The sequence below is a fragment of the Lethenteron reissneri genome, chromosome 54, assembly GCF_015708825.2.
Source record: "Lethenteron reissneri isolate LAM-NWPU_2019-01 chromosome 54, ASM1570882v1, whole genome shotgun sequence".
Taxonomy (NCBI): Eukaryota; Metazoa; Chordata; class Hyperoartia; order Petromyzontiformes; family Petromyzontidae; genus Lethenteron; species Lethenteron reissneri.
In genome coordinates this window covers 10,940,169-10,964,298 of record NC_083832.1, presented here as the reverse complement: position 1 = coordinate 10,964,298, position 24,130 = coordinate 10,940,169, and the positions used below count along the sequence as shown (strand labels likewise).

Below are 24,130 nucleotides of genomic sequence, written 5' to 3'. Positions count from 1 at the left end.
TTCACACGTGGGCTTTCGCGACCAATATCATCCATAAGAGGGTTTTTTGGGGTAGGTAGCGTGAATATGAATTTGTCGTGAAAGCCGCCACCACCCGACACAGCCAATGAGAAAGGTTTGTCACGTAAAGAGAACATGCCAATTCACAACAATGTTTTGTTGTGGGTTTGCTCACCAACACAGCGGTGTGCTGTACTAGTAACGAATTGGCATGTTTCTCTTTACGTGACAAACCTTAATCATTGGCTGTGTCGGGTGGTGACAGGTTTAACGACACATTTATATTTACGCGACCTAACCCAAAAAAACTCTATTATGAACAAGTCTTTCCGTTAACATTAAACAAAATAAATCTTTATTCCCGTGGTAAAATTACACTTGCATGTACGTGTCCTATATATAGCACCATTGGAATGTTGTATACTGACAAAAAATATATTGATATACACAGCCCATATATGCAAATATATATATAAATGTAAAACATTGACAACAATCTTACACCCATGCAGTAAGTGGTTATTGATGTTCTACAAGTAACAATTTCTCCGACATCATCTTCCAAGTCGTCATGGTGACAGACGTTCATCTTCTTCAAGTTGCGCCACCTTAAAGACACGAGGGGAGTAGATCCGTCAATAAATACTTTACGCGCGACATTCACAGTCGCGCAAACGAAATACGCATTTCGAAAAGGGGCTTCGGAGTGGAAGCGGGTGACACCCGTCCGTTCCCTCTCTCTCTCTGTCTCTTTGAGAGCCATCGAATACTGCGCGGCGTGTGACAAGTTCAAATCGTAGCAGCGGTTTTCCCACAAAGGTGGCCGACAACGGCGTCACGTGTTCGGGGGCAATCGCAGAGCTCGGAGGGACGGCGGCTCGTCATGTGGCCTCCATCCCGCTGGTCGGTGGTTTCTCCCCGCGGTTCTGAGTCGTCCCCTCCTCCCTCGCTCCCTCCGACAGCGAGCTATCGACGTGCGTTGGCAGTGTGCTACGAGTTAAAACTATTGTTATTATTCGCCAACGTTATTCGCATCGACATAACAACGAACGATTACGTACACTGGGCGACTTTTGGTTAAGAAGTGTAGGATAGTGATAATCACAAATCCCACGGTGCGGCCTTCTGTTGCATAGGGGATGAAGAGGCTTCACTAACAATGCTGACCAGGGTGGTGACAACGTGGGCGCGAGCTACCATGTTGAGTCATGTGAGTCACGACGACAAAGACAACACTGATGGTGACGGTGGCGGCGATGGTGACAACGATGATGATGACGATGACAATGATGATGATGATGACAATGATGATGACGATGATGATGACAATGATGATGAAATGACAATTATGATGACAATGATGATGACGACGATGATGACGATGATGATGACGATGACAACGATGTCGATGACAATAATGATTATGATGACGATGATGATGATGACAATGATGATGATGATGACAATGATGATGATGACGACGATGATGATGATGACGACAATAATGACGACGATGATGACGATGATGATAACGATGACAACGATGTCGATGACAATAATGATTATGATGACGATGATGATGATGACAATTATGATGACAATGATGATTATGATGACAATGATGATGACGACGATGATGACGATGATGATGATGATGACGACAATAATGACGACGATGATGGTGACAATAATGATTATGATGACGATGATGATGGCAATAATGATGACGATGATGAAAATGATGATGACGGCGATGATGATGACAAAAATGATGATGATGACAATAATGATTATGACGACGATGATAATGGGCTGCGGTGGGGCGGGGGGGGGTCGGGAGTGTGGGTCCGGGGGTTGACCTCGTGCTGCTCGGTGCCGGGGGGCGAGCACCGATCTCGGCACTGCTGGCGGCTGGCGAAGCTGTTGCTGTTGCCACCGCAGCCGCTGTAGATGAAGGGTCGGCACTGGCCCGACTCTCCGTGGTGGTACCAGCGCATCGTGTAGCGCGAGCAGCTGCCCTCCTCGAGGGGCAGCGAGCAGGGGCCTGACGCAATGACACAAAGATCACCCGGAACAGCCTGAGAACGACGTTTGGGACGAGTGCCGTCAGCGAGCACGGCACACGTGGGGTGGGGGGGGGGGGTCAGCATCACGCCCGGTCATCTCTATCTCCCGCGTGACGATGTTTACACGTAGCGCCAAGTACCCATTTGAGGCTGAGTCGATCTCGGAAAGGCCCAGGACCGGTTGGGAATGGCCCAGGTACAGTGACCGGTGCTGGTGGCCCTGGGCAGGAATCGAACTCGGGTCTCGTCCGGGTTCGTAGCGCAGCGAGCTAGCCGCCGCACTGCCGCTCCCCACACACGCATGCTCGTCCGTGCGTGCACCACGATTAGGATACACACACGCAGCGACAACCGCACGGTGTGAACACGTGGCCTCATGCACGCGCATATAATCGCAATGATTCACGCACAGTCGCGTACACACAGGCACATTATATCCTGTGAGTGAGCGCCTGTTAAGGCCAGCATGGCACATGAGGGATGATGGGGTGGTTAGCACCACCCCGGGTCTCCTTTGTCTACCCAGTGATGATGTTTACACAGCCACACCATATACTCATTTGAGGCTGAATCGACCTGGGGCATGCCCAGGACCAATTTTCGACGTCGTTTGCGACCGATGTTAGCGGCGCCGCAGTGCGCCGACCGCGACCACGACCGGCGCTCCCCACATCGGCCGTGACGCTCCCCACGCGGACCCAGCCACAGCACGGACGCACGCGCGCTCCCGACAAGTCAACGAGCCGGAAGCTTCGGGCGAGGGGGGCGCAGTGTCGGTCAATACTGGGCTGTGTCTCTGTGCAGGGGGCGCCTTCGCGTCCCTGCCGGGAAGCAGGCGCAGGCGAAGCGGTACATGCCGCCGCTGCAGCGTGGCGCACGTGGAAGTGGTTCCGTTGGCGTAATGTGTTTTTTTCTGACTTCTATTAATCGGAGCCACGGGCCCAGAAAAATCCCCCGGCGTGCATTCATTCACGGCCAACGTTCATCGTCGTCGTCATCGTCAGTCATGTTCAATCCACTGCTGGATGTTGTCGCCCCCCCCCCATAGCTACCACCATCTCTCACTATCACCAAGCACGCAAACTGATTTTATCGATCCATCTCCTCGGAACGGTGTTGCTACCAGACGGACGCGTTCCGATTCCTTTGGCTCCGTTATTATTCTTGACCAGAGGTCGTCATCCCCTCTAGTAGCGACGCGTCCCGGCCCAAGCCCGCTGATCATTAATCAATAATCTTTATTCATCAACGAAGCATCCTATGAGCTGTGGACATCAGGTACAACACCAAATTGCGCATGCCACAGCCAAGTCAAAGTCGAGTCGCCCAGATCAAACGAGTGCGCATCGTCGTCGTTGGAAATGTAATTTCAGGCAGAAGCCCCTTGATGATGCTGGTTGAAATCGCCAGCGAAATGTCACCGTCGAAATTGTAAACGCTGTGCGGTGGTCTACAACACACAACCGGTGTGCTGAAGTGGTCACTAATTGGTACGTTCTATTGACGTGAAAACCTTTCTAGGCGGCTGTGTCGGGTGTATGTGAGTATGCTGAACTTCTTTTGCACCGTGCTTAGTCAATCGTGCCAATCAGAGGTGCGGGTGGGGGTTGGGAAAACTTTTATCGTGAGCGTCAACTTTCGTCTGGACCAGATAACCTCTCAGCAACCCAGCCAGCCAGCCAGCCCGAACATTACCTCCTCCCACGTCGATCGACTCCCTCTTGCGTCTCCGAGGCGTCGGGGTTGTCTGGGTCTTCTTTTCCGCTTCGTAGTCTGCGGAACAATAACATTGACAGGGCGATGATGCTCGCGGATCCCTTCGCCGGTGCGGTACTCGCAAGCCAACCGGCGCAGGGGATTCGCGAGAGTTACGAGGCTTACGTGAACCGCTCTGGAAGGACAGGGGGCAGCTTCAGGTGCTGACAGGACGGGCATTTGAGTGAGACATGCGCGCGTTGCTCTACGGTTACAGACAGCTGCGCTGTAACTTAGGCCAACAACCTGAGGTGCAATAACGATAACAATAAGTAAAGATGCATTTTTGCTAAAACCGTCATTCATGCCCATTGCAGAACGCCGCAGACGCGTTTGTGGAAGCGAGTGCAGCTTCTGCACGGAAGGGCGCGGGGAAACCGCAGCCAGAACTCGCTGCCAACGATTGCCCAAGCTCCGATGTCCTATACCGAGGCGGTTGGCCAACTCCACGGGCGAATGTAAACACACGTGGGAGGAAGCCGGGGGTACCCAGAGAAAACCCACAGATTTAAAGCTTTCGTGACTGCAGGGATTCAACTTCTTGGTTCTTTCGGTAAAGTCACGTAGAATGGAAATAATAAAATAATAACAATAAAACATAATAAAATAATTCTCACGACGTTTCTGCCACAACGCAAACAGCCGTCCTCATGTGGAGAACAGGTCTGTCGAGAAGACAGTCTGAAACCAACGATTGCCCAAGCTCAGACTCTGTCTTCTCGACAGACCTGTTCTCCACCTGAGGACAGCTGCTTGCGTTGTGGCCGAAACGTCGTGAGAATGATTTTATTATGTTTCATTTTTATTATTTTATTATTTCCATTCTACGTGACTTTACCGAAAGAACCAAGAAGAAAAACCCTACAGGGTGAGGAGGGGGGCAACAACCGAATCCCCTTACAGATGACATCCAGATGAAAATGAGCCCTTGTTGCTGGCCTGCGGTCGTACCCTGGCGAGCCACGAGATGGGGACCTCAAATGCCCAGCGGCTTTGTGATTCACCAACCCAATGAGCAACGTAGATGACGTCGCCGCAGCTGAACATCGCTTCAATAATTCAGCTCGACGTCACGCGGATGTTGTAGCACGGCTGACATCTCACATCATCATAGATATGTTCTCACAGTCTCGTCATCTCCACAGTCGTCTGGCTTCATCCCTTCTTCCCCTTGTTACACAACGATCACTCACGCATGCCTTCAATGGGCTGCCGCTCTCACAGTACCACCACGACCACAACCACAACCACCGTCTGATGTCAGGCCTTCCCCTTGGGTGCTGACCTCTGACCCGCCAGTCCAGTGCCCAACTCGTTGAGCTGCTCCCCAACATCATGCACACGCGTCCCACTGAGTACAATCTGTGGCTTGGCTCTCCAACACACCGGTGTGCTGTACTAGTCACGAATTGGCACGTTCTGTTTACGTGACAACCCTTACTAGTTGGCTGTGTCGGGTGGTGAGGGGCTTAACGACACATTCATATTGACGCGATCGAACCAGAAAAACACCTCTATTATGGATGATATTTGTCGCGAAAGCCTGCTGCTACGTGGTAACTTGAATGCGTGATTTAACCCAGGGCACCGCCGCCACCGTTGTGGTTACGGTCTCATTTTGTATTAATGGGTTTTTTTTTCTTCCCTTACCTGGCGAGATAATTGTCTAATCATAAAGTTTTATTTAAAAAACAGAAAGTTGACTTCTCTCCCTCCGTCGTCTGCAATGCTTCCTCACAACGTCCTTTTGAACGGTGCCAAGGCAACTGGAAAATAAGTTTCTGGCCTTCGAGTATTGATTCATGGTACGTAAAGAGATTGCATGGCAGGGTCGGGTAAACAATTTGGAAGTGCGGAACATGGCTACACGGGGGAATCTTTGTCTTTCGTGGCGACGATAGCAGCGGTACGAGCGAGACGTGAAGCGATGATGAGACTTTGAAGAGGCCGGGTGTCGACTGTGCAACAGCTGAAGGGACCTGGCAGAGGGAAGGAGGCGACAGCGCGAGTCACGCGACAACCCACCGTAATCCATGTCCGAGTCGTCCCAGCTGTCCTCCTCGACGAGCGTGTCCTCGTAGTCCAAATGCTTGTTGTTGTTGTTCGACAAAGGGCTTATGTTGTTTGCTGTGTTGAGAGCAAAGCCACACACACACGCGCACGCGCACACAGTGTGCCATAAAGGCACGGCCGTACACATTAAATTATTCATGCATCACAATAATACATGTGTAGTGACGTCTATTGATTCACTATGGCATCTAGCGCTACCTATTGGAAGAAGGGTGGTACTGTGCATGTTCGCGTCTCTCTGGCACCGGAGTGAGCATGGCATAGAAGCGGGCCCTAGGGGGCGCGCTTCGGGTGACGGCCAGAGAGAGAGAGGGCACTTCAGGACATGACAGTCTGGGTGACCCCGAGAGGGCACGTGACCAGGAGAGGGTAGCGAGGGGGGCCAAGGGGTGGCGAGAGGGACACGTGACATGAGGCCCAGAACCTTCTAGTAGGATCTAGAAGAGGGCATGGCCGAGGGCAGAGCCAGGCCACGCTCAGGGGAATGGAACCTGCCGGATGACGTCTTTGATCTTCGTGCACGACATCGTGGGCCAGCCACGGTGTGAACTGACCTGGTCCGAGTGTGTAGTGACCCGTGGTGGTTGCTGCCATATAGAATCCCGTCGAGTGGTTATGTAGTTACGCACGGTGGTCACCACCCTATGTCGTCATCACGTGAACGTTATATATAGTTACCCAAACGTGCACCCTCTGTGGAACCCACTACACATGTTCCACTCTGCAATTATAATTGTACATGTACCGCCCTACATCCGTGAATATACATGCACCGACTTGAGCGCACAGTTATACAGGAACCGCCATGCATGATTACACACGTACCACCCTGTACTTGCAAGTCCACGTGTACAACACTGCATCCATGATTATGCAAGAATCACCGTATATGAAGCATTATGCCTGCACCACCATACGTTAACTATTATATATGCATCGCCATACAGACACGATTATATATGCAACACCATACATGGACTATCATACACGCACCACCATACATGACCGATGATACATGCAACACAACACATGACCGATTATACATGCACCACCACACATGTGCCACCATACAGGAACCACCACTTACCAATGGTGTCAATGTTGTCTCCTCGTGCAACAGCCACTGGAATAATGAGAATAATAAAACCACACACGGGCAGCATTCTCATTTGCGGCACACAACGCATAGGGCAGTGAAAAGTCGAAATGTCTCTGCGCTCAAACAAGCATTGCCAGTGCACAGCTCCATAACAACAAGTCCAGTTTGCCATGGGAGTCCAGTTTACCATGGACATCCAGTTTACCATGGAAGTCCTGTTTACTATGGACATTCAGTTTACCATGGACATCCAATTTACCAGGGAAGTCCTGTTTACCATGGACATCCAGTTTACCATGGACATCCAGTTTACCATGGACATCCAGTTTACCATGGACGTCCAGTTTACCATGGAAGTCCAGATGACCAGGGCGGCGAAGTCCAGGTTGCCCACCACTGATTTAGAGTCACGTGCCATGGGAATGGACGCCTGACACGCCAGCGTGGAAGAGTAGGCCAACATCCCCTCTGCAGGGACTCTCACGCACTCCCTCCAGCGAGTGGAGGCTCTTCTCACGGCAGCGGATTGCAAGGTAAATCGGCTCCAGTGATCAATGCAGGAGTTGCACTTTTACCTGTGCAAACGTTTACTCGGAATTTCATATTTTTTTGCCGTCAAATGTTTTGTTCGATATTGCTTTCTTTTTTAATGTTTACTGCAATGGTCCCCAAACTTGCTCGGAATTTGCTCAGAACTTATTCTCATAAAAGAAAAACCTGCACTGAGGGTTGCGTTCCGCTCACTCTCGTGCCCGCACTGAATTGACGGGAGAGTGAAATCGATCAATGACGTCAACAACAACGACATCGACATCAACAACAGCAACAAGATCAACCACCGTAGTGGAAGTCATCGCGATCGCAGCGATGACGCTCATCGTGAATTGCAGGGGGTGACGAAATGTGCTGGTGTCGATTCGTTGCGAATCGAATGGTCTGACCACAGTGGATGATCAGCCGGTTTAGTTTAAATGAAATCTATTAATCAGATGTGTTGTGTGTGTTGTGTGTGCTGTGTGTGTGGGTTGTGTGTGTGTGCTGTGTGTGTAGTGTGTGTGCTGTGTGTGCTGTGTGTGTGCTGTGTGTGTGGTGTTTGCTGTGTGTGCTGTGTGTGTGCTGTTTGTGCTGTGTGTGTGGGTTGTGTGTGTGGGTTGTGTGTGTGTGCTGTGTGAGCTGTGTGTGTGCTGTGTGTGTGCTGTGTGTGTGCTGTGTGCGCTGTGTGTGTGGGTTGTGTGTGTGGGTTGTGTGTGTGTGCTGTGTGAGCTGTGTGTGTGCTGTGTGCGCTGTGTGTGCGACAGGGGAACGGGAAGAGCGCCACTCACCTCCGCAAGCTGAAATCACAACAGAGAACAGAACAAGAAGAATGGCGTCAACATTCAGGCAGATACGGTTTGTCGCGACCACGAGTCAGAGTGAACTCGTTACTCAGACGTGCGTTGGGGCCACGCTCATCTCCTGCCAATAGCCCCGTGCCAGCGGTGGGAATTCCACATTTCCATGGTGGGGAGATTCTTTAACATAGGACAACGCCAGAAGGGTTCATGATGGTCCGAGTCAACTCCGAGATGACATCAACGGAGAAGATGGAGCGATGAGATCAGACGGTATGCGATGTGGGATTGTGACATCGTAGGATTGTGTGGGAGGCCTTCATCCAGCAGTGGATTGGCCAGTACTGACGATGATGATGATCATGATGATGACGATATGTACACAATTGGATTGAACTTGAACTTGGGTTCCACGACCGAGTGACGACGCAGCAAGCCCTGGGAAGGTCGTGTGATGCACGGATATTATATGAGAACAAATAAAAAAATCAACTCCAATGAAAACGTAGATCTATCGTTGAGCAGGAAAGGCGCTGCTGCCTTTGTGCGATAAAAGTGATGAGGAATCACACGCGGACGGAACAAGCCACAGACAGAGACACGGAGAGAGACGGCTCGCATGCTGGGAATCAAAAGGGCGTATTCACGCAATGAGCTTATTGTTTCTTGCTGATCACATTTAAATTGAAGCAATCTCCGAGTCTCTCTCGCCTTAGACGGGAGTCAGGCAACGCTCATCTCTGTTGCCGATGCGTGAAACCGGCGGTGGGAAATTCTACTTTGCTCAGTGGAAACTGCCGCTGACGATGTTCCAAACCGGTTACAAACTTTTACCAACTGCTTGGTGGGATTACGGGTGAACTTGGGGTTTTAAACGTGCTTGGTCATAGCCAACATGGCGTATTCCAGCTCAAATCGTTTTGATTTGATTTGCCGTTCGACAAACACCGCATGAAGGGCACAGAGATCATTTAGATGATTTTGATGTGATCTATCTCCACGTAATAAGCCACTTCGTTGAGCTATCTTTTGTGGCCAGGTCGCTTCTGAAAAATATGCTAATAAGCTCCGCTGGGCTTTACCTGGTAACATAAAAAATAGTTTAGTTTTATTTGTATATTTTGTGTAAGTGGTTTGTTTACCTTTCCTATACCTTTCACTCCCGTCGTGTTTGAATACAGTTTGTTGTTGTAACGTTCTGACCCTGGTGCCCCTACTGGACATCTGTGAAAAAAAGGGCTTCAGAGCTCATCGGATTCCTCCGGTCTAAATAAATATCGCGATTCTGAGAGAATGCGTTTTCACCTTCGCGTGGTGGGGACAAGAGGCCATTCTGAATTGACTTAGGGAAGCATTTCCTGATAGAATTTCTCCCCCCCCCCCATCTCCGTTTCATTACAGAGTGACGTCAGCAGCGGCGCACGGTTCACAAATAAACGTCAGCGGTGGGCCGACGGGATTTCATTAAAAAAAAGCGAAAAACGGTCGCCCGCGATGCAATCGCCGCCCATCTTGAGACCCACGGTCACCGCCGCCTCTGCTGTCTTGCGAGCGGACAAATGAATTCCGTGCGTCTGTCGACACTCACCGCAATGCTTGCCCATCTCCTGGCGAATAAAATCTCGAATTGCCAATTCCTGGGAGAAGAGAGACGAGAGAGAGAGAGAGAGAGGAGACAAGGGATTTATTATCAAATGCTGTCCGGATTCTTGAAAAAAAGGGAGGAGCTGGTGTCACGGTTTAATGTTTTGTACAATTTTGGCTTTGTTCGCATGCCCTCCTCCTACGTTTCCCATCTCGTGTCGGCGAAATGAATCCCCTTTGCTCTGTCGTTGTTACAATGGGTTTTTGTTGTTGTTTTCCTGTGGGTTTAATATCTATAAACGAAACACAGCTCAAAGCGTAAATCCCCTCCCCTTGCTCAAACGGGCTTTGGGATGGCGCTCATCTCCACGGGAGTGGGGGAGTGGTGGGGGGCACGGGGTGGCGTGGGTTACTCGGAACCTCCGGGATCGGTGTGCGGTGAGGTTCGCCACCCCGAGCGAGCGAGCCCACGCAGAGACGGTGTTACCATTCCGTCAGTGCCGTCTCGTTACGGCATGCATTCCGCGTTCGGATTTCCTGCCTCGTACACTCTCGTCCGTCTCGTTTTCACCGCCCGTCTCGTTTGTTGTACGTTGGGGCTTCTTTGGGCGTCTGACTGTGCACCAATCGATCTTCCTGTCTATGTCTGGATCGTGGATATTTATATCCGCGTCACTCGTGTCGATTTGGCTTTTGTTGGCTTCGTTGACTGGTGTCAATTTAAATTTCTGCGGCTTAGCCGCTCGCAAATGACACCCATCAAGATATCCATCCGTGCAACCCTCGGGCAACACTTCACCATAATTTGACACGTTCTCATCTACATGGCTGTGCGTACACGCTCCGCTTTAATACGCGAGGTTAATATTTTAAGGTCACGCGTCTGCAACAGAGGAGCGGAAGACATCCCGCAACTCGGACCGTCACACAAAATAAACATCTCTTTTTTTTATTGCGAGACAGCAACCTTCCACCGGATTGACGGTCAGCAGCATGCTGGACTTGCAACCCAGAAGTCGCCGGGTTCAATCTCCCGGCGTGGCAGATTAAGAGATGGCGCACACTTCTTAAAACCGCCCCCCTCACCCCTCCCGCCTCTGTCCACCCAGCGGTGTTCGCCACATGAAGTTAATCGGCACGTCACGTGTGGTGGGGGCCCCCTCTTCCAAGACATCCCTGGCCAGCGTGAAAGAGTAGGCCAAATATCCTTTCGAGGCTGGCCTCTGGAGCTCTCTCAAATAATCAGAGGCCCTTCTGCCAACTGTGCTGCGAGCAAAAAAAAAATATTGTTGGGCTGCACTTTTAACTTTACGTTGCAATCATGAAAACACATCGGCCTCGTTCAACAAACGAGGCGAACGAGCGTCAGTTATGGTGGCCATAATCCATCGGTTGAAATTCCACATTTTTTTAGCGATGGCCAGGCTCGCTGAAGGATGACCGCTGTTGACTTTCTCCAGAGTGGTGGAACTCCCATTTGATCAAGTCAAGAGGCAAGAATGATGCCTGCATGTACGTTGAACTTCTTTCGCACTGTACGTAGCCAACCGTGCTAATCTGAGGTGCGGATGGATGAAGACGATTGGCTGAGCTGAGTCGACCCAAGGCCGGGATTTGGATCTTGTGACCTTTCCATGACGAGTTGAGTGCCCTAACCGCAGAGCCACCGGGTAGAGTTTCCCCCTGTCTGGGTTGGACCCGGACAGTTGCCAGGGAATCGGCATCTTCGTTCGGGTGGCATCAGGAACTGATTTGCACCAAGATCTGCTGGCGGTATTGTTTTGCCGCACAGTTTTCGGAAAAGACTGAGTGCTGACTGAGAGACGTGTACCGGGTTTGGTTTGCGGAGAAGGTTGGCAAGCGTGGCACCAAGCCAGATGAACCACTGCTGCTAGGCCATCAACGAGCCAGCCGCACGGCGGTTCAATAAGCTTGCCAACCTTCTCGTTGGTCACAATGCTATTCAAGAATTATTATATTGTTGTGTCTGAGTTTTAGCCATCTAATTTTTATCGTTAATATATTTTTGTTCTCTCTCTATTGTTTGCACTATTTAATTGAATTCGCTCGGAACAGCTGTAATATTGGAATATAAATTTGAAAATATTTTGCACAAATTGTAAACCACTGATTCACAGGCACACGCACGACTCAATGCACGTGGTGTATGCGTAATCACGAGCTTGGCAACGTAGCTGCATTCAACCAGTTGGTGCGTCTTTGCGTGCCTCGCAATTACGACCCGGGGGAAAACTTGACACCTTGTTTCATAAACAAATACCACTGGGAGTAGTCACACAGGTCAAATTAATGTCAATGTTCGTTCATTGTCTAGCTGATTAAATATCTCCCGCGCAGGCGAAAAGGTCACCACCGGCAGTGTTAATTTATGATAAACTTTTAGTCGCGGTTTACTCAACGGCTACCTGCGGAATGTTGGACAAGTCTCGAGTCTGTGGACGAGGTCAATAGCATTTAGTCATTCTTCAGCCTACCGGTGTGTTGTGGGTTCTGTGGGTTTACTAATTGGCACGTTTGTGTTTACGTGACAAACATTACTTATTGGCGGTGTCGGGTGGTGGGGGGTTAACGACACATTTAAAATAAAAAAATCCTTTATTATGAATTACATTGGTTGCAAAAGCCTACGTGTTAAACTGACCATTTATTTATTATCAGGTTGACTCAGCCCTTCGTCCTCCCTTCAGCGTCCACATAAAGTGAGTAACACTTGTGGTGAGAAGTCAGCAGAGGGTTGGAATACGGAGGGAGACAAATCGCCCCCCCCCCCCACACAGGAATGTGAAATTTTCAAAACTGGCTCGGAACCTCCCACATTAACATAGATTTAAATGTGAAATTTTTATCATTAAAGTCTTACACCAAGTGACTTTTTACTTATTTTTACCAGGTAAGGCCCCACTGAACTCCTTTTCAGAATCGACCTGGCCACAACGAAGAGGTATTTATCATTGCGTGGGAAATTTCTAGCAGCCAAAAGCACCTTTCTAAATATGGAGGGAAAACCCAGAGGACTTGGAGAAAAATCAACATAGCTAACTTAATTGAACTATTGTATTTTACCAGGTAAGACCCACGGAGCATTATATAGCTCTTTTTCAGAAGCGACCGGGACACAAATGATAGCCCAACGAAGTGGTTTATCATATGGAAATGTACAGCAGCCAAATAATCTAAATGCATACTTCTAAATGTGGAGGTAATAACCGGAGGACCCGGAGAAACATCCATGCAACCACTGGGAGAACATGCAAACTCCCAATATGCAGCAGGCGTCAGGGTCGGGATCGAACCGACGATCTCCCGTATACCAGGCGAGGTAGTTTACGTCTCGCCACCGTGATACATTATGAAGCATTAGGCCTGAAGCCTGGGGTCTATCCTAGTTGGCAGCCCAGTCATGAGCACTCACGTTTAGCCCAGAGTCACCCTTGTCCCCCTTCGAGCCGTCCACTCCAAAATCTCCCTGCAAACGGCCACAGTTCTCAGGGTTAAAATAGTGAAGTGACGGAGTGACAAAAAACAATAGGATTTGGATTTACAAGGCAATATTACAACGCAACTTTCTAATGACCAGGTTAGGCCCCTTGAGCTATTAAGCTATTTTTCACAAGTGACCTTAGTCACAAATGATAGCTCAACAAAGTGGCCTTATCATGTGGAAACGCATAGACGCCAAATACTCTAATACTGTGGTGCGGCAGTTTGCACACCAAGCTGAGCACCTGAGTTTGACTTCCTGCAACGGCTAACCAAATATGAGAGGTGAGGGGAAATCTGAACAGGTCTTGGAATCCTCGTCGCTAACCCATGCTGGCGATCGCCACGAAGCGGTGGTGACGTCATCGCTGTGCTTGTGCCAGGCTAAGTGCACTTTGAGGCCACGTGAAGTATATTCTTGGTTCTTTCGGTAAAGTCACGTAGAAGTGTCAATGACTCGCTGACATGAGGTCAACAGACAGACCCAGGTGCTGTACGTTAACCAAGATGCCTGGCAGATGTACGAAAAGCGTGTTCCCCACTGTGCCACCTTGCTGTGTTTTAGCCGCCTAGCATTCCACCCAATATTTTCAGTATCGCCTTTCTGCCTACCACTACCAGCCTCCTACACAGTAGCCAATCTGGACACCACTGGTACCAGTCATCGGCGATTCCAATCTGCTCCAAATCCTCCTATAACACATCAGTCCATCTATATTCTGGCCTGTGCCGCACCCGTTTAGCCCCTCTACCTGGCGGGGAATGCGGGCTACAAGACCCAGGCAATGCAGCCTTGCTTGCCGGAGGAGCTCACTGATAATGGGGACTGTGTCCAGATTTTTTAAGGATATTTCAAGGCATTGGCAAGGGCAGTACTGTACGGTTAAAAAACGCCAATGACCAACATGGCATGGAGAGGTCTTCATTCAGATACGGATTTACAAAGTGCTGCAAATTATTGCTTTTATTTCCCCGAGAATTTAAAGAAAACTCAAGTCTTCTCGCTAAAGCCGCAGGTTTGTGGGTGCTATATCTAAATTCTGACATCAAGTTGGTAAAACGCATCAAGAGATCCCGTTCGCCTTCTACATCTCTCAACTCCCTAGAAGCTCCCGCTTGAGCCCCTGCAACATCTTTCACATTGTCCCTTCCTCGTCTCTTCTGCCGTCGAGACCCTTATTTATTGCTACACCACATCTCGACTCGATTGCTCTAACTGTTCCTACTGCTGCTGATGAGGACAATGATGATGACAGAAGTCATGATGACAAGGATGATGACGGTGGTGATAAGATGTTGTACTTACAGGGTCTCCCCTCTCACCAGGAACTCCAGGGACACCACGAGGGCCACTAATCCCCTGTCCAGCCGGACCCCGATCACCCTACACACACAAAGACAAAGAACACCCATATTGACAGATAGATGGTTGGGGGCAAGTGCTTTTAGCGAGCACTTGTGAAGGCCGGCACGGCACACGAGGGGGTGGTGCGGCCAATACCACGTCTCACCACCTCTGTCGATGTTTACACACCGCACCAGACACTGATTTAAGGCTGAGTTGAGCTAGGGGAGGTTCAGAACCGATGTAGATATTCCCAACTGATGTTAGTTGTGAGTAGGAATTGAGGAAGCATAAAAGCCCTAATTAATACTGGAGGTAAATGTTATAAATTTGAGAGTGAACGAAAACTGTGTGCTCTGCAAATTCGAAATGATTCTTATTAACATCAATATGTGTAAAGTTTTGGGTTCGGCCACCAAAGTAGTCTTTCACACCAAGATTCTTGTCATCTATCCCTCCACAAACCCGACAAGATTGTCACGTTTATAAAGATGTCATTTATACGCGACCAATGTGTCAGAGATTCAGTGAGGTGCATCAGCTGGCACTGCATTAGCTGACTCCTAAATACCCGCCGTGCATTTACCAGTCGGCTACTGCAGAGTCATCGGATGCAACTTCACTCGGTGTCCACCACCTGTAGAAACTCAACGCTGTTTGAGAGACAGGTAGTCGCATCGCTGGTGGCGAGATGTTAACTACCTCGCCTGGTATGCACGAGGTCGTGGATTCGATCCCGACCCTGACGCCCATATATTTTGAGTTTGCATATTCTCCCCGTGGTCGCATGGCTTTTTATCCGGGTCCTCGGGATTTTCTCCTCCACATTTAAAAACAAGTGTTTATAGTATTTGGCTGTGATACATTTCCACGTGATAAGCCACTTCGTTGAGCTATCATGTGTGGCCAGGTCGCTTCTGAAAAAGAGCTCTATAGCTCAGTGGGCCTTGAACTGGTGGTTTGGTGGTAAATCTAATCAGGAAAGTTCTTACATCACCAGCGAGGAGCATGACTTTTAAAAATTAATTCAACACCCTGGCCCACTGTGAAAAAATAACATGTTTGGAAATGTGACAATCTTTAATTTTCGATTTAAAGCTTTCGTGACTGCAGGGATTCATCTTCTTGGTTCTTTCGGTAAAGTCACGTAGAAGGGAAGTAATAAAATAATAAAAATAAAACATAATAAAATATTTTAAAAACATAATAAAACATTTTATTATGTTTTTATTTTTATTATTTTATTACTTCCCTTCTACGTGACTTTACCGAAAGAACCAAAAAGATGTGACAATCTTGTTGGGTGGTGGGCATTAAATTACCGCCACGCAGCCGAACCAAAAATTACTGCATTGTCCACAAAAACCTACATTTTTAACTACTGCCATTATTATCTCATGACATGGCGCCGACTGTATGATTGGGATAAGATTCTGGAAAAAAATGACGGTATGAAACTGGTGACTTGCTGCTGCTGATGATACTGATGTCACTGTGCGTTGGGGTTTATTACCTTCTGGCCTTGAATTCCTTCAAGGCCACGGAGCCCGGGAGGCCCAGGAGGGCCAGACGGGCCAGTTTGTCCCTCCGAACCCTTTGGCCCAGGTGCCCCGGGCATGCCGATGATACCCTGGGGATCAGAAAAAATATAACATACAAAACTAAGACAAATATCCCCCTGCATAGCCTTCAGAATGTTGGGATTAAGTGCTGTTAGTGAGCACATATGAAGGCCGGCACGGCATACGAGGGGGTGGGTGGCCAACACCACGCCCGGCCGCCTTTGTCTCCCGATAGACGACATTTACACACCGCACCAGGTACTCATTTGAGGCTGAGTCGACCTAGGGGAGGCCCAGGATCGGTTCGGATAATCGTCCCTGGTGTTAGCCGTGAGCGGGAATCAAACTCGGGTCATCGGGTTCGTAGCGCAGCACGCTAACGACTACACTACTGCTCCCCACATAACATATGCGAGCATAAACACAGCACCTTACACGCTGATGACAAAGTAACCTGGACAGGTGGCCTCTGTATAACCACTGGTTGTCATGTGGGGCAGCGGGGATAATGTGATAAGCCAAGCCCATTGCTGTACTGCACTTCTATGCTGTAACACCTATGGTCCCAACGTTCATCAGCAGGCACTGACCAGCATGGTGAAGTATGGTCAAATAAATCCTGTGATCCATGCGGCATGAGGAGGCCCTCGCCCAGAAGTAGATGGATCCTGCAGTGGACTATAGACCGGGCAAGTCACTCAGTCTCTGTAAATCTCAGTCTTTCCTGAAGGAGGATGTTTTCAAAAACGTCCAGATCTTCCTTTTCTCTGAGTGCTACTCACTGCCCCTGTCCTCCATATACGACCAAGCCTATAACAACCCCTATCACTACCTCAACCCCTATCACTACCCCAACCCACATCACTACCCCTACCCCCATCACTACCTCAACCCCTATTACTACCCCAACCCCTATCACTACCCCAACCCCTACCACTACCCCTATCACTACCCCTATCACTACCCCAACCCCCATCACTACCCCAACCCCCATCACTACCCCTACCCCCATCACTAATTCAACCTCTCCTTAACCACTCCCACCCGTTCGCGTCACCGTCACCATAGCCAAGCCAACACTGTGAATAACACGCCACTCTTTAATGTCAACCACTGTCAGCTAATGTACAATGTTATAATTATTATAAAACACCTTGAGGCGAGGTGCTTTATAAATCTATGCAAGATAGGACGAGCTCGCCCACGTGTTTTCGGGTTGCACCAAACGTAGGTGTTCGACATTTCACTCCACGAAAGACTCGGCAGAAGAAAGTTCTGTTGATATTGTTATTATTGTTAACCATGAATATTGCATTTGGTCATTTTACAGGACAGAAGATATTTACACGGTCGCCCTTTTCTCCACGATCGCCCTGCGACCCTTGTGCCCCGTCGCGGCCGCGGTCTCCCTGGGAGGCAGAAAGGAAAAACAAGTACATTCAGGAGGATTTGAGACATCGTCTTCGGGAATAGGTGAAGGTAACCAAAAGCTAGTACCCAAATGTTTCGTGTTAAATTTTTTACAACATTTTTATTTTGGCTTTAGGAAATAATATTCCAATTGTGCTGTTAGGTCATGAGGCGAAGGAAATTTAATTTGGAAATCCGCAGTGAGCAGAGCATCGCCCTGTGTTGCAGAGTGGGCATGCAATGTTGAAACTAGTCCGGAGTTTGCTTGCTTAAAACTAAATGCTGATTATTCACATGAGGGTCATGCCTTTTAATTATCTGAAAACTGTTGTTGGTCAAACTGAAATTGTTGTTAAGTTGGGATGAAAGCAAATTAAGTTGGAACAAAACAACAATAATAATATGATGTTTTTTTTTGTGGAGTCATTAGTGACCAGACTGAAAAAATCAACTTTGAGAACCTGGTTCAACCACCGGTGGCTAAAACCTGGAGTCAAACCAAGGGTCCTGTCGGTGATGATCCGTAAGCCACAATGTTTCTTTCTACGTATTATCATATTCGTATTATTCTTAGTTAGACAAATGGTCCTGTTAAAATAAACATAAAAAATGGATCTTCGGTCGGTCACCTTGTGTGGCCAAACATACTGTAAAATACGGCATTTGATTTCGCTAGATATTAAAATCGTGTCTTGTAAAATTTAAAACAGAATGTTTACCTTCGCTCCCGGCAATCCTTCCAACCCGGGCTGTCCAGAAGCTCCAGGGATTCCCGATTCCCCCTTTCCGAAAAACACAACACAAACAAATGAATGAATAAAGGAATAAAAATGTAATCAACTCGTTCATACGAACGACAATTAGGCACCTCTCCCACAGCGCCAGAAGGCGCTTGCCTTCACGCTCTGCTAAGACTCATTCACTCCACTTCAATCATCCGATACGTCTAATACACGTTTACCTTCTGACCAGGGTAAGGCCGAAATGCGGGTCCACCTACCTCATACCGATGGGCTTCCATCACCCAAGAGAGGAGGGCGCTCCTTCATGTTTTGCATAATACAGTTGCTTTGCCGAAGTCACTCATCCAATATATTTACAAATCTACTATCTCAAGGACAAATTTCATTAAAAAAAGTTATGGAGACAAAATATATAAAAAAAATTGTGCAGTCATTGATCGCTGTGAGTTGAGACCATCATCTCCCCACACTCGAGACGCCGGTTTAATCATGCGCGGCTCAATGCCAGATTCAAACCCAGCATCTCAGTGGTTCCGGCATTTCTGAGTGGTGCTTCGACACGGCCATTATGAAACCCCCGAGTCACCAGGCCATCTCAACAAAAACACTCGACATTTAATTCAGGAGATTTCACAAAACCCTCATACCCGGTCGGCACGTGGTCCAGGGAGTCCCATCCTCCCAGGAAGGCCAGAGTTGCCCTAGGAAAACAACAGAGGCGTTCAAGACCAACAGAGGGGGGTTTGTTTTATGTGCTATGCACATAACAGCCCAAAACCTCACTAATTTTATACACTTCTATTTCTACTAAGGCAGCGTTGTTCACAAGTGTTTGAAGTTGTTAACAGACGGTTTGCGTTCCTTAAAAAAAACCAGAGCCATTGAGAAAATGGAATTCCCCGAGGTGCACTGTTAATTAACGATAATAATATACTCAGTTTAATAAAGCGCCTTTCAAATTGGTAATGTCAACAAATCATTCAGCGATGCTGCTGAGTTATGGCAGTGGTGCGCAGTCACAGTGAACAAAACTCAACTCCTTCGTCAATAACACCACCTCCGTGTAATTAAGTCTCATTCTTCTTGTCGGACGGCTGCTGATGTCGCTGCAGAGCAACAGCGACAACTTCACATTCAGGTGGTCAACCCAAACAACCGCCTAAGGTGCAGCGCAGTGCAGCTATGCCGTGACGTCTCCTTCGTATTCGTGGTTCGGGGCATCGCGTCGTCACACGCCCTACCGGTCTCTGTCCTGGATGACCACAAGTCGCACACGACTGGAGAGTTTTATTTATTTATTTTCCATTTGCGCATTGGGTGTCCGCATCTGCCATGGTTTGTGCAGTGGATGCGATTTGGGGTGGACGACGAACTTCGTGGAAGATCGACCCCACAGGGATGTTCTGCGCTGGGTCTTTCACAACAAGGGGTTTATGAGTTATTTTGGACTCCATTCCACTCTCCTGACTTTCATCGGGGTTAAATGTGCAAGTACGCAATAGGCAACGTGTTTGGAAATAGCCCTGTGCCATGAAGTAGAGCCACTGCCCAACACGTAGTCTATTTTATAATTATTTACTTTTATGGCAGCCGTGTTATTGACGAACGGTGTTTGATTATATTTTGTAAAAAATGTTTTATATTGATTAGAAAAAAAATGTGGTCACTGATTTTATACTATGCGGTTGAAAGTTGTATGTTTTTTTAAAACGTTTCAGCTCTCGCCGTTATCTCCAGATGATAAGACGCGCTTTTAAAAATGTTTAAGGCAAGAGTGAAGAGTTGTGGGGTGTGTCTCATCGTCTGGTAGGTATCAGTTATAATATTCATCAGCATGATCACCATCAGCATCATGAAAAGTATCTTGATCACCTTCATCAATAACAAAATCATCATCATCACCATAATATTTTTTTGCAGATTCATTAAATAGGTACCACATCATGGGAAATCAATGGCGGTTGTCATGAGGATGTTATATTCCCTGCCATAAGAATGGGGAATTTCTGGCTCAGGACTGGCTTTCTAAGTATTTGCTGCCATTTGCAAGGGGTACAACCCAGTCTCAATTATGACGTTTTAAATTATGACAATAAGGGAACGATCAATTTAGGGGGCGCGAAAAATATTCCCCATAATGCCGTGCTGGAGATTCCTAAAGATGACGAAAAACAGCTACGTTGCATTGAGGAGTGTTCACCTAATACTCACCTTGTCGCCTTTAACTCCATCATCGCCACATTTCCCCTTCATGCCCATGAGGCCCTAGGAAGAGACAAGCGACACAGAGCGTGCAGCCGTCACGTAGAAGCCAGAGCGAATTCACGTACAGGAGCTTGTCCTTGAGGTACTGGTCTCATCCAGCGGCGGCAAGGGTGCCCTGGCACAACCGGCAGATCACGGCCGGTGGCGTCGATGTCACCGAGCATCGCCATCGCTTCCTTCCTTCTGCCAGATCCCGTAATTGCTGCAAGTGTTGATGCCCGACCTCCAAGGTCTGCTGTCAGAAGTCTCATCAGCACAGCTGTTGCTATGTTGCATGTACGTACATTGAACTTCTTTTGCACTATACATCGCCAACCGTGCTAATTGGAGGTGTGGGGGGAGGGAGGACAACAAACTAAACTAATTAATTAAGAAATTAGTTTCAATATCGTTAGTTCCTTCCCTTGTTACACGATTGACATATCCTCCAAGGATGATTCTTATGGGAGGCATCCCACCATGTGGATTTAGGTCTTTCTCTTGGGGTCGCCAGTTCTCCTGCGGCATCCTGAACGGGAGCGGCCGAGGTTATCGCACCCGCTGGGGGCGCGCGCACGCACACACACGCACGCACACATGCACACACGCACATGCACACACGCGCACTCACACGGCGCCCCACATTCCGAAAACCACCCGAGTTGCTGCCACCAAGTGCCGAGGCTTCTTTGTCGCAATGCGCCTCCGGCACCGTGCCGACGAGCCTCGCGCGTACTCACCACGTCGCCCTTTGGGCCACGGAAGCCTCGCTCCCCCTTGTCCCCTTTCGTTCCGTTGATGCCGTACTTCCCGTCCTCTCCCTGAGGAAGTAAAGAGGTCAAAGGGGCATCCCCGCAAGTGCCCGCTCACGTCACTGCTGTTTCGCGAGCCCCGCTGAAGGGGAGCATCTAGGCCTGCTGCTCCACGCCCGCCAGGCACCGCACCCATCGCTAAAAACTACAAATAAAAACAGGTCCAGGGGCAGCCCTGCAATTGCTTGCTCATTCCACTGCTGGCGGGAGGGTACACCAAAAGGTCAAAACCGGGAGATCATCACGGCCAGTGGCGTTGAAGTCACCGTGCCTCGCCATCGCTTCCTTCCTTCTGCCAGGTCCTGCGATTGCTTCACACGTGCCATGCCTAACCCTCCACTGTTTAGGGAGCTCCTTCTAGAGAGTATTTGTTTGGCCTACTCTTCCACTCCAGACGTCTTGGAAGAGGATCAGGGAGAGGGGTGGGGGAGGGGTGGGCGGGGGGTACCAAAGATTCGCTCGCATATCACTCGCCACTGATGTAAGCCGTCGCCGGAAAATGAAATCAAGTGGCTGGGTTTAATGGCGCAGTGGACTCACTCCACCGTGCGGTTAGCATCAAAGTCACGGCCATTCGCTGTTAAGATGACTACGGCGGTGGTGCTTATCTCAGCTGGTGTCAGTTGGTGGACATTCGACATTGCTATGGCAGGGGGCGAGTTTATCCATAGCACAACCACCGTTGACTTCGCCAGCAAAGTGGCGCTCTGCTTTATCAACGCCGGAGGGAGGATTGGCTAAGTTAAAGAATGGGAGAGGAAATATTCATTGATTATCATGGTATCACCATCATTAGCATCTTGAGATGCTGTTGCATTTAGATGCTATATAAATGCAAATTGTAATTGCGGTTGAATCAGTGGCATCGTTACCAGTGCACCAATTAATCTCCCCCACAATTTCATGAATTGTCACGATTCTAAGCCATTATTCCATTGGTTAATTAACATTTGCCATTGTGGTGCATGTTGATTCTATAGTGATTGGATAGCTATAGTGCTGTGTGAATCTATAGAAGCTACAGGGGTACGAGTCTATGGAATCCATAGTGGTATTATCAAAAAGAAAGTAGAAACGAATTAAATAAAAAAAGTTTATTCTTACACGCACATTTCTATGCATGCATTGTCAGTGTATGAATCTATTTAATTGATGAATTGTTAATATTCCTACGCATTGTCGCCAACATAATTACCATCATGATCATCTTGACTTAGCGCTTTCGTGACTGCAGGAATTCATATTCTTGGGTCTTTCGGTACAGCCACGTAGATAGGTTGAAAGAAAATAACAAAAAAATAACAAAAAACTACGACGTTTCGATCGCAACACAAGCGATCATCGTAGTTTTTTGTTATTTGTTGTTATTTTCTTTGAACCAATCTACGTGACTTTACCGAAAGACCCAAGAATATCATGATCCTCATTATAAACAGCATCCACTGCAGCAGCGGCAGCTTCATATTCGGTATCGTCAGCATCATCACCTCCAGCAGCAGCGGCATCATGGAAAGCCATACCTAGTCTCAAGACCCAAAGCTGTTGGGCCAATTTCAAATTGTATATTCATGCTGTGTGAGAATAAATCCGAGTTACAGGAGATAACTGACAATTTCGAGATGCTAACAGTGTAATTCCATTTCACACGGTAGCCAGTCACAAATCTACTCCCTGCCCTCCCTCCTAAAGCCATTCATTTGTGGGAGGCGAGCACACATCGTGTTTCCATCTTTTGAGTGATCCGCCAACGTCACATCTAAATTGATGGTCATGTCACACAGAAATTATTATTTCTTCTCCAGATTATAAGATGCACTCTATCAACATTTATTTCAAAGCAAAAAGTTGAGTGTGCCTCTGATAACCTGATTGGCGTGTGCGTGCGTGCCCGTGTGTGCGCGCAACCAGATTTGCATAGCTTCATCGACAACTTTTTTCCGGAGCTTCATATATTCTGGAGAATAGGGTTATGTATATTTATATGTTAAATTCTTACCGGGTCTCCTGGAAGGCCCACTTCACCCGGCTCACCCTGAAATAAATGAGAAGTGGACAAAAAACTCACATTCTTACAAAACACGTTTCTACGATACCCTTGGTGGATTTTAACCGGTGGTGTAAAATTAAAGTTTTCCCCGTCTCAGCCATTCGATATCTCTCTCTCTCTCAACCAGCTCAAGCCTCTTGTCAACCACGGGACCTCTGCCATTCTGTTACCAGTCTCATCCATTGGCTGTTATCCCTCGGAGCGGACAACGAATCCAGCCTAAGCCCACTGTCCCATAAGTCAATGTGACGTCTCTTAACCATGTTGACTGTTTCGTTTATTGCCCTTCCACCCGCACCTCCGATGAGCACGGTTGGCTACGTACGATGCAAAAGAAGTTCAACAAACATACGTAATCAGTTCAACACGTAGCCTTTCGCGACCAATTTTATCCGTAAGAGGTTTTGTGGGTTATATTGCGTAAATATAAATGTGACGTCAAACCTGCCACCACCCGACACAGCCAATGAGTAAGGTTTGTTGCATTTACGATTTGTGGGTTTACTCTCCAACACACCGATCTGCTGCACTAGTAACGAATTGCAATGTTTTGTTTAC

General features: G+C 48.3%; 1 protein-coding gene across 3 annotated transcripts in view; it reads right to left on the bottom strand.

Annotated features, from left to right (window-relative positions):
* Nucleotides 1-5,846: 5,846 nt before the first annotated feature.
* The window catches only part of LOC133356529 (collagen alpha-1(VII) chain-like), a 71,803-nt gene continuing 53,519 nt past the window's right edge, over nt 5,847-24,130 (bottom strand). For all 3 annotated transcript variants that reach the window (XM_061574083.1, XM_061574082.1, XM_061574084.1), the window contains 12 exons: nt 23,522-23,557; nt 21,454-21,534; nt 20,681-20,734; nt 19,117-19,170; nt 18,446-18,508; nt 17,663-17,725; nt 16,268-16,384; nt 14,716-14,793; nt 13,342-13,395; nt 9,913-9,961; nt 6,982-8,324; nt 5,847-5,948 (listed from right to left, as the gene is read on the bottom strand). In XM_061574083.1, the coding sequence (XP_061430067.1) occupies nt 7,975-8,324; nt 9,913-9,961; nt 13,342-13,395; nt 14,716-14,793; nt 16,268-16,384; nt 17,663-17,725; nt 18,446-18,508; nt 19,117-19,170; nt 20,681-20,734; nt 21,454-21,534; nt 23,522-23,557 (999 nt within the window). In that variant the 3' untranslated portion in view covers nt 5,847-5,948; nt 6,982-7,974. The remainder of the gene's footprint in view (nt 5,949-6,981; nt 8,325-9,912; nt 9,962-13,341; nt 13,396-14,715; nt 14,794-16,267; nt 16,385-17,662; nt 17,726-18,445; nt 18,509-19,116; nt 19,171-20,680; nt 20,735-21,453; nt 21,535-23,521; nt 23,558-24,130) is intronic.